The 9,516-nt window shown below is 43.1% G+C and overlaps 1 protein-coding gene across 1 annotated transcript in view; it reads left to right on the top strand.

The window, feature by feature from the left end:
• Window positions 1–3,483: 3,483 nt before the first annotated feature.
• The window catches only part of SCP2 (sterol carrier protein 2), a 127,922-nt gene continuing 121,889 nt past the window's right edge, over window positions 3,484–9,516 (top strand). Inside the window, 1 exon segment of the mRNA XM_058717355.1 lies at window positions 3,484–3,586. Coding sequence (XP_058573338.1) covers window positions 3,518–3,586 — 69 coding nt within the window. The 5' untranslated portion in view covers window positions 3,484–3,517.

Below are 9,516 nucleotides of genomic sequence, written 5' to 3'. Positions count from 1 at the left end.
CTAGTCCAACAGAGGAGGAAACCATATTTTATGGAGAAGTTGGGAGTGGTTGCTTTAAAACCAAAACCCACTGGAGAAAAGCAAGAGGTCAGAGTGATCACAGTTTCTCATGGGCTGAGCTGCTGACCTACTGGATTTCTTGTAGGAGATACAATGTACACCCTCTCCTGTTGAGTCTATTATAATTGACAATTCCTCCTGTAATTGATGTCCAGTGGTATCGCATGAGAACTCCTCTTTCTGGCCTCCTGACTGCATTTTAGTGAGGGTTTTCCTTTATTAATTTCTACAGTTGGCTTAAGTGTTCTCCTCCAGGCACTCTAAGGGGGGCCAGGGTCATCTTAAGAATGTGGCCTTGATCTGCTAGAAACTATGTTAGTGTTCAAGTCATTGTAGGCCAAGGTTGAGGCCTAGTAGAGAAGTGGGCTCAGAGGGGCATGGCTAGAATTTGGTCAAGAAGAGAATCTTTGTCACTGTCATGGTGGTATTATGATGATTGAATGGGGGTGTGTGAACCTTGCTTCTTATTCCATTTTTTAAATGTCATTTCATTCATTCATTCTGACGTTGTCTACATTCATGGGCTTCACTGCCTCACCTCCCAGTTACTCTTCAATCATTCCAAATTTATGCTCACTAATTAGATGGCAAAAATATTTGTGAATGTGAATCCCTAGCCTCTGCCTCCACTATCTACCCAAAATGCTTTTGCAGAGGTCATCAGTGGCCCTGTTTAGTTCATTCTGGGTGGATCAATAAAGAGTGTTCAGTGAACACTCTACCTCACTCGCCTTCCACTTGTTAATGACCCCAAAGTCACTAATAATTCATGCCTCCAATCAATGGCTGGACTATTAGGTGATCTAGAAATAAAATTCTTTTTATTTTTTTGAAAGCCATGGATTTCAAAAAAAAAATTAATGTGTATTTATTTTTGAGAGAGAGCATGAGCAGGGGAGGGGCAGAGAGAGATGGTGACACAGAATCCAAAGCAGGCTACGGGCTCTGAGCGGTCAGCACAGAGCCTGACGCGGAGCTCGAACTCACTACCATGAGATCATGACTTGAACTGAAGTCAGATGCTTAACCAACTGAGCCACCCAGACACCCCTAAAATTCTCTCTTTTTAAAGTCATTGGTGTTTGCTGAGGTCATCACTATGTCTAGTAAGGTTTAAGCAAAAATGTGCTCTCATCTCCTTCCTGGGTCTAATGGGAAACCCTAAGTTCCTCTGTGTGACCTAAAAGATTAATTGGGGTTTGTATCAGTCCTAGTCATTTTTGATCCCTTGCCTTTGCTTCCAATGAGTTAATTCAGGTTATGGATCATCTGGCCATCCCTCTGTGTCCCTTTTCTATATATTAGTGGACACAACTCCAACTCCTTCACTCCTTAAAGAATAGTAGACACAAGAATGCATGAGAAAGAAAGGTTGGGGATCAACTGTGGGACCCCACTTCTCATACTTAATGAGGTTAATGCTAACTGTTGTGGACTGAATTATGTCCCCCTAAATTCGTATGCTGAAGTCCTATTCCCTAGTACACCAAAATATGATTGTATTTGCAGATAGGGTCTTCAAAAAAGTAATTAAGTTCAAAATGAGGTCATTAGGCTAGACATTAATCCAAAATGACTGATGTCCTTATAAGAAGAGGAAATTTGGACACAGATAGGTATAGAGGACAGACCTGTGAAGACAAAGGGAGAAGATGGCCATCTGTAAGCCAAGGAGAGAGACCTCAGACAAAATCAACCTACTGACACCTTTATCTCAGCCTTTCAGCTTCCAGAACTGTGGAGAAATAAATTTCTGTTGTTTAAGCCATCCAACCCGTGGTCCTTTGTTATAGCAGCACTTGCAAACTAATATACCAATAAAAGAATTCCTTTTGTTAAGAGGTAATCTGGTGCCTGGTTTTTAAAATAACAAAGTGCCCCCTTCCTCTACATTATTATTATTCCTAGGTCTCCAAGAAAGATCAGCAAAGCAGCAATGGGCATAGGACAAAGTGGTAATAACAGTATGGCCATAGGTGTCACAGACTTTGAGTCTGGAATTCTCTCTTGTCCAGCAAGGGAGCAGACGCAGAATTGAATATGAGAGAGGTTAATGTCCAGGAGGAGACAGGAGTCCTGAGTAAGGGTCCTTGCTGTGTATTTATTAGGATCATCTTCACAAAACACCTTATGAGAATGTGTTGGTTTGTGAAGATTTCAAATCCACTTATGACTTACGTGCAGTTGTTCTGATCTGAGGGTGAACTTGGGAGGCCATGTGAAAATGATAGCAGAATTGTGCTGCTGAGTGCTTATAGACAGGAACATATGGAGGAGCAACTATGATATAATGGACATTTAAACTTTAAATACCAATAATTTATGAGGACTTATTGAGAATGTTCTATTTGGGCAAGGCTACTCTTTGCTGATCAAAACAGATCTCTGAAGGTCTTGAGACACTTGCTCATGTGGGGTGGCCACCCCACCCTTGGTCCTGAGTGGTATTCAAGGCACAGTGGTCTCAGGAAGACAAAGACTTCTGTTCTGCCTTGGCAAGCCTACTCTTCCTAGGTAGTGGTCAACTCGGTGCCAGCTAGCTGTGTGCCCCAGCAGTAAGGAACCTAAGCTGGCAGCTGATTCCCAGCTTAGTTGGAAGGACTGATTTACAGAGGACCAACTAACTCATAGAAAGTACATCACAACTAAACTTGGACTTTATTTCATCTCCCTTTTGCCTGGAACTATAATGTATCTTTGGTTTGGAGTATGTTATTTCTTTATGAGCTTATTAAGAGATGTTAACCGTATGCTACTGGCTTGTGAAATATTACTATTATAAATTAGAATCCCTACAGCAAATCTGTGCTAAATAAACCATCGGCAAAGACAGAGCTCAGTTTCTGAGCATAATTTGCGGGAGCAAGAGTGAGATTCAGAGATTAACAAGAAAGGTCACATAGCTAGTGAAATGAAATCTGGTTGTTTTAGACATCCAGTAAAACACTCCCCATAGTCTTGGTGTACAGCCTTATGACTTTTTGCACTTGCACTGACTCTTCTGAGTACCAACAGTAACAGGATACAGAACAATTAGAACACTCCCAAAACCTTTCCTCAGGCTACGCTTTTCTGAGTCCGGTTTCAGGCCACCCTCTGCTCTCACCCTCAGGAGCTACTCCTCTTATCATAGAGAACGTAAACCCGAATGGCTGCACTAGGTTATGAAACTTTTTCCTGATGTGTGATGTGGACTCAGACTCCCATCCGCTTGTGAGCCGGGTCCAGAGCTTCGCAAAGAACTGCTGAACGCCGCCGTCCCGGAAAAGAACGCGACCACCGGACGCCTCTGCGCACGCGCAGGCGCCTACTTTCGCTCCACCTCGCGCCGCCGGAACGTGTCCCCCGCCCCCTCACCGCCTCCGGCCCCGCCCCTAGCTCTTGGGTGAGCGCTGGCGTCGCTGCCGCTTTGGTCAGTGAGCGCCCGCGTCGGCCTCCAAAGCGCACAGTCTGAGCCATGTTCCTTAAGGCTGTAAAGCCTCGGCCCCGGCACCGGGTGTTCGTGGTGGGGGTTGGGATGACCAAGGTAAACAGAGCCGCGGACCTCTTCGCTCTGTGCCGGAGAGGCCGAGGAGTCGGGGAGCCCCGAGGTGACAGGGGCACGGCGGGAAGGTCAGGGGCCTGGCGCTGGCCGGCGGTTTGTCCTTCCTACCGGGAGGGTGCCCTGGGCATCCCAATGGTCCGTTCCGGCTTCTTGGCATGAGAGTGGCGACTCGGATGGGTTGCGGTGTAGGGTTGTCTCTGAGGTATGGCGCTGTCTGGGGGTGGTTCCTGTGGCCATTTCTTTCCCCTTCCGCCTTTTCCGTTCTCCCTGGATCAGGCTTTGTGACGGACACCCCAACATAACCGAAAACCCACACCTCCTTTGATTCTGAGTGGAATCCCAAGGTATGTGGCTCTTTGACGAGGCAAGATCCTCCTTACACTGGAAAGGGAAGCAGGTACGGAAAGGGGAATGTCCCCAGCTCTCCACACCCAGGAGTACTCCCTGTAGGATTCCTTTACAGGCACAGTTAGAAGTGTGGATGAGGAGAAACAGTGACGTGCAGTGTCTTGGCACGAGGGGCAGGTTTCCTGGATCCTCCGACCCCCTTTCTGACCCTGCAGTGGTACTCTGCTTGGTTCTCAGGAATCCAGAGGCTCCAGGCCTCATTTCTTGAGGCCCTCCCCGCTCCTAAGTGCGAGTAATGCCAAACTGCTTATTACTTTCACCCGCACTCTGTTCTATGCTTCTCTTGCTTTCCTTCTCTTGTTCTTACTCCTTGTGCTTGGTTGACTTTGGGCTTTTATTTTATTTTTTTAAATTTGTTTTAACGTTTATTTTTGGGACAGAGAGAGACACAGCATGAACGGGGGAGGGGCAGAGAGAGAGGGAGACACAGAATCGGAAGCAGGCTCCAGGCTCTTGAGCCATCAGCCCAGAGCCTGACTCCGGGCTCGAACTCACGGACCGCGAGATCAGGTACCGTGAGATCGTGACCTGAGCTGAAGTCGGACGCTTAACCGACTGAGCCACCCAGGCGCCCCGACTTTGGGCTTTTAAAAGACTGGTTCAGATCTTAGCTTCTCCAAGAAGCTTCTGATCCTCCCGACTTTCCCGCAGAGTCCCGTACTTACCTTTGCTTCGGTGCGGCTGAACTTGTGGCAAGTACAGGTTGTGCCACTTCGTTTTCACCTGTATTTCAGAGACCTGTGTTAGTGCCTATTTTCATTAGCTGAAATTCGAAGAGGATTTTCGCTTTTAGAAAAAGGCAAAAAGTGAAAGTAGCATTCAGCATTTTTTTTTTTTTTTCAGGGAGTTGTTAGAGAGGCAGTGAGCACCTGAAGCATCAGCCAGAGTGGGACTGCCAGGCTTCTTTCCTGGAATTACGCTCAGCCTCTCAGCATGAAGCCAGCATAGTTTTGTTTGTTTGTTTAATTTTTTAAAATGTTTATTTTTGAGAGAGACGGAGTGTGAGCAGGGAGGGGCAGAGAGAGAGGGAGACACAGAATCCGAAGCAGGCTCCAGGCTGTCAGCACGAGTCCTGACATGGGGCTTGAACTCAGGGACTATGAGATCATGATCTGAGCTGAAGTCGGACGCTTAATGGACTGAGCCATCGAGGCACCCCTCTGTGATGGTTCTTAATTTGAATAGCTGAGTTCCCCATACAACTTGAAGTTCTCGAAATGAGATTTTATTATCAGTATAGGAAATAAGTTAGAATTTCTATGATGGATGTCAACAGGTTTTAATACAACTAAATCACAACCACCACCTGGCTGATAGCAGCCCAAGTCCCTTTGCTTATGCTGCTTACCTTCTGATATGCCCTTTTTTCATAGATTTACCTTCTGCCTATTTCAAGAAGTGGTCTGACTTCATCTGTTTGGACTGCTGTAACAGCAATACTGTAGCATGGGTGGCTTAAGCAACAAATACTCATTTCTCACAGTTCTGGAGGCCGAGAAGTCCAAGATCAAGGCACTGGCAGATTCAGTATCTTGTGAGGTCTTGCTTTCTGGTTCATAGACAGCTATCTTCTTGCTGTGTCCTCACATGGCAGAAGGGGTGAGGGAGCTCTCTGGGGTCTCTTTTATAAGTGTACTAATCCCATTTGTAAGGGCTCCATCCTCATGACCTCCTAAAGGCCCCTCCTCCAAATTCAACCATATTGGGGATTAGATTTCAATATATGACTTTTGGGAGGACACAGACATTCAGTCTATAGCAAAGTACCCAAGTACTATATTTTCTCCTATTTCTTCAACTCGCTCTAAGTTATTCTGGTCACTTTTTTTTTTTTTTTTTAAATTCTGGTGCCCTTATAGTTAGGACCAAATAATAAGCACTTGATTTTCCTAATACTTTAATGTATGATAATTTCATGACTTACAGAAGAAATACATTTTACATTCTCCCCCCCCCCCCCCCCCCCAGCCCAACACGCAACTGAAACAAGTTTGCTAAAGCAACACTTATCTGGGCAGCTCTAGGTCAAATGTTCTAGGTTCTTAAACAGATACATTGAGAGGGAAAGAAAGTGGAGGAGGACCTGTAGATTAAAAGAGAATTAAAAGACCCATGGAATTTTGATAAAAGGCAAGACTAAACTGTAGTGTCTACCGATACATACTTGGATGATAAAGTAATGAAATATTACAAAGAAGTGATTGCTGTAAGACAATGATAGTAAGAGGAGATTGAGATTGGGATGGAGTGCTTAGAGGAGTTTATGGAGTAAAAATGGAAGCCAAGTTCAATTTATCGGTCTGGGTGGTGGTGTGAAAGATAAGGAAAGGCAGACACTAGGTAAAGCATCAGGACATATTTCAGTCAGTAACATATGACTGTGAAAGGGAAAGTCCAGTGTGAAGTGCACTCAGTTTTGATGTATACAGAGGTGACTGGGTGTTTTAAAAGGAAATGAGGGAATAGGGAGGGTGGTGAGTTGGGGCCCAGTAGTGTAGTGCTAGGGAAATGAAAACTTACAAAAAGGAGGAAGGGGGGTGGGTTTGCTAACTGGTGCTCATCCAAACTTGGGCTCCCACTCTCCCACAGAGACTTGGAGACAGAGGTCCTATCTTCTTGTGTTTGTGGGAACAAACAGTAACTTCTTTTTGGTAGCCTTGAGGCACTTTAAGTAGGGCTAGAGTCATCCTAGGGATGTGGACTTGAGCTGTTAGAAACTGTGCTAATGTTTGGTTTTTATAAGCCAAGGTGGTAGCTTAGAGAAGAGGGCTCAGAGGAGCCTGGCTAGAGTTTGGTGAATCTTTATCAGTGGTTGCAAGAGTGTTTGCCTTAGAGTAATTCATGTTTTGTGTGTGGTATTCTGTATCTCTGCTATTTACAATTAATCTTTAAAAAGGCTAAAACTTTTATTATCATTTATTTATTAAACATTTATTTATTTGAAAGAGAATGAGAGAGGGAATGAGCAGGGGAGGGGCAGAGAGAGAGACACACACAGAATCCAAAGCTGGCTCTAGGCTCTGAGCTGTCAGCAGAGAGCCCGACATGGGCCTCGAACTCACAAACCGCGAGATCATGACCCAAGCAGAAGTCGGATGCTCAACTGACTGAGCCACCCAGGCGCCACTTTTTTATTATTAAAAAAAAGTTTATTAAAAAAAAAAAAAAAAGTTTATTTACTTGTTTTTAAATAATCTCTACGCCTAGCCTGTGGCTCAAACTCACAACTTCGAGATTCAGAGTCACATGCTCTATTGACTGAGCCAACCAGGTGCCCCCAAAAGGTTAAAACTTTTAAAAATAACTCTAGAAAAAAAATTGTACCATAGGAAATGTAATTATAGTACACAACTTGGCCCAGTAATAAAAAATATTTACTTAATGAAGTAAACAATGAGTACTGATTTAATAAAAAATTATTCAATTGTGTAAGTGGGATGGAGTAAGTGTAAATGTATATGTGAGGGGGCCTAAAGAGACCTAATCCTCACTGGCCCTTTTTGGAGATTGTGATATAATTTCTGAAATTGATAAAGAAATGATAGTATAAGAACATTTAGAAATATGGCAGTTTATAAAAAAAAAAAAAGAAATGTCTAAAAGAATTATAAGTGGATGTTTTGGGAACAAGTAAGACTAGTGTGTGGAGAGTAGTGAAACTGAATTGCCGTTTTTATTAATGCCTTATGGTGCTTTTTGTTTGTTTTGCATTTCTTTGATGAAACAAATAAAAACTAAAAAAAAATAGAACTTTACCAGCACCTCAGAATCTCCTTTGTGCTCTTTTTCAGTCACCGACTCCTCACCTGCAAGGATTGCCATCATCCTGACTTTAGACCTTTAATGCTATAGATTAGTCCTGGCTTTTTTATTCAGCATTATATTTGTGAGATTCATCCATAATTTTATGTGTATTTATAGATTTTTCATTCTACTTGATGTCATGTAGTCCACTGTGTGAACATACCACAGTTGATCCAGTCTGCTGTTAATGGACATTAGGTAGTTTCCACCTAACTATGCTTTTTATTTTGAAGAAGTAGTGTTGTATGTGTTTATTTGCTTGGCTAGTCATTTAAAAATTACCTTGATTTCAGTAAGCACTGGGAAAGTGCAGTTGTTTCACTACATGGGTTATAATTTAATCATGAATTGGTATAACCAGTTAGAACCTAGCATACTGTTCTCTGTATATGAGTGCTCTCTGTAAATGATCTGATTGTGGATAGTGAATTGAAGAATAAGTAGGGGTGGAATAGGCAATTTTTAGGTACTGAATTAGGGAATTATGAAGGATTCCCTAATGCAGGAATTATGAAGAAATTGGATGAGACAGAATGGGAAGATATGTTAAATGTTTTCTTTTGGTTCAAGTTCAACAGATGTATTTCAGCACTGTGCAATGAAATGTGGCATTTAAGTCAAGTCTCTATATAATACTTAAGACTGGTTTTGTGACTCACTGGGAGGTTGAAAAGTAAATTTGGTAGGTTGCTTCTAACATTAAAAACTTGAAATCGAATAGAAAATATTTTATCAGTATAACAAGGATAAGTATTTCATGAAAATTTAGCTTCAATTATGTATGTATATATGTATCTACTGGGTTTGTTGTAATATGTATTTTTTGTGGCTTGCAGTCAAAATTTTTTGAAAGCCAATTTTTTGTTAGCACCTCCACTGACCAGCAAACCACTCCACTTTATTTATTTTTTTTTTATTTTTTTTTTTAACGTTTATTCATTTTTGAGACAGAGAGAGACAGAGCATGAACGGGGGAGGGTCAGAGAGAGGGAGACACAGAATCTGAAACAGGCTCCAGGCTCTGAGCTGTCAGCACAGAGCCGGATGCGGGGCTCGAACTCGCGGACAGCAAGATCGTGACCTGAGCCGAAGTCGGCCGCTCAACCGACGGAGCCACCCAGGCGCCCCACCACTCCACTTTATTTAGTTGGCCACCTAGTTTGGTAGATTTTCTTCTTTTATGTTTCTTAAATCTGTCTACATTTTTCATCTTTTCTGCTGTTATCTTAGTCAACTCTTACTTGGACTGTTTCAGGATCATTTGTCCTCACTGCCTCCTGCCTATTCCCTTCATTCATTTCTCCACATTACATCTATAATAATCTAAAATGCAGCTCTTCTCACCCCAGTCTCTCTCTTTTTTATTTATTTTTAAAAAAAAAATTTTTTTTTTCAACGTTTTTTATTTATTTTTGGGACAGAGAGAGACAGAGCATGAACGGGCGAGGGGCAGAGAGAGAGGGAGACACAGAATCGGAAACAGGCTCCAGGCTCCGAGCCATCAGCCCAGAGCCTGACGCGGGGCTCGAACTCACGGACCGCGAGATCGTGACCTGGCTGAAGTCGGACGCTTAACCGACTGCACCACCCAGGCACCCCAGTCTCTCTCTTTTTTAAAAGATAAGGCTTTATTTTTCAAAGCGGTTTTAGGTTTACAGCAAAATTGAGCAGAAAGTATAGAGTTCCCATATGTTCCCTGC

Source organism: Neofelis nebulosa, chromosome 2 (assembly GCF_028018385.1).
Source record: "Neofelis nebulosa isolate mNeoNeb1 chromosome 2, mNeoNeb1.pri, whole genome shotgun sequence".
NCBI lineage: Eukaryota > Metazoa > Chordata > Mammalia > Carnivora > Felidae > Neofelis > Neofelis nebulosa.
This window is presented reverse-complemented; position numbering and strand designations above follow the sequence as displayed.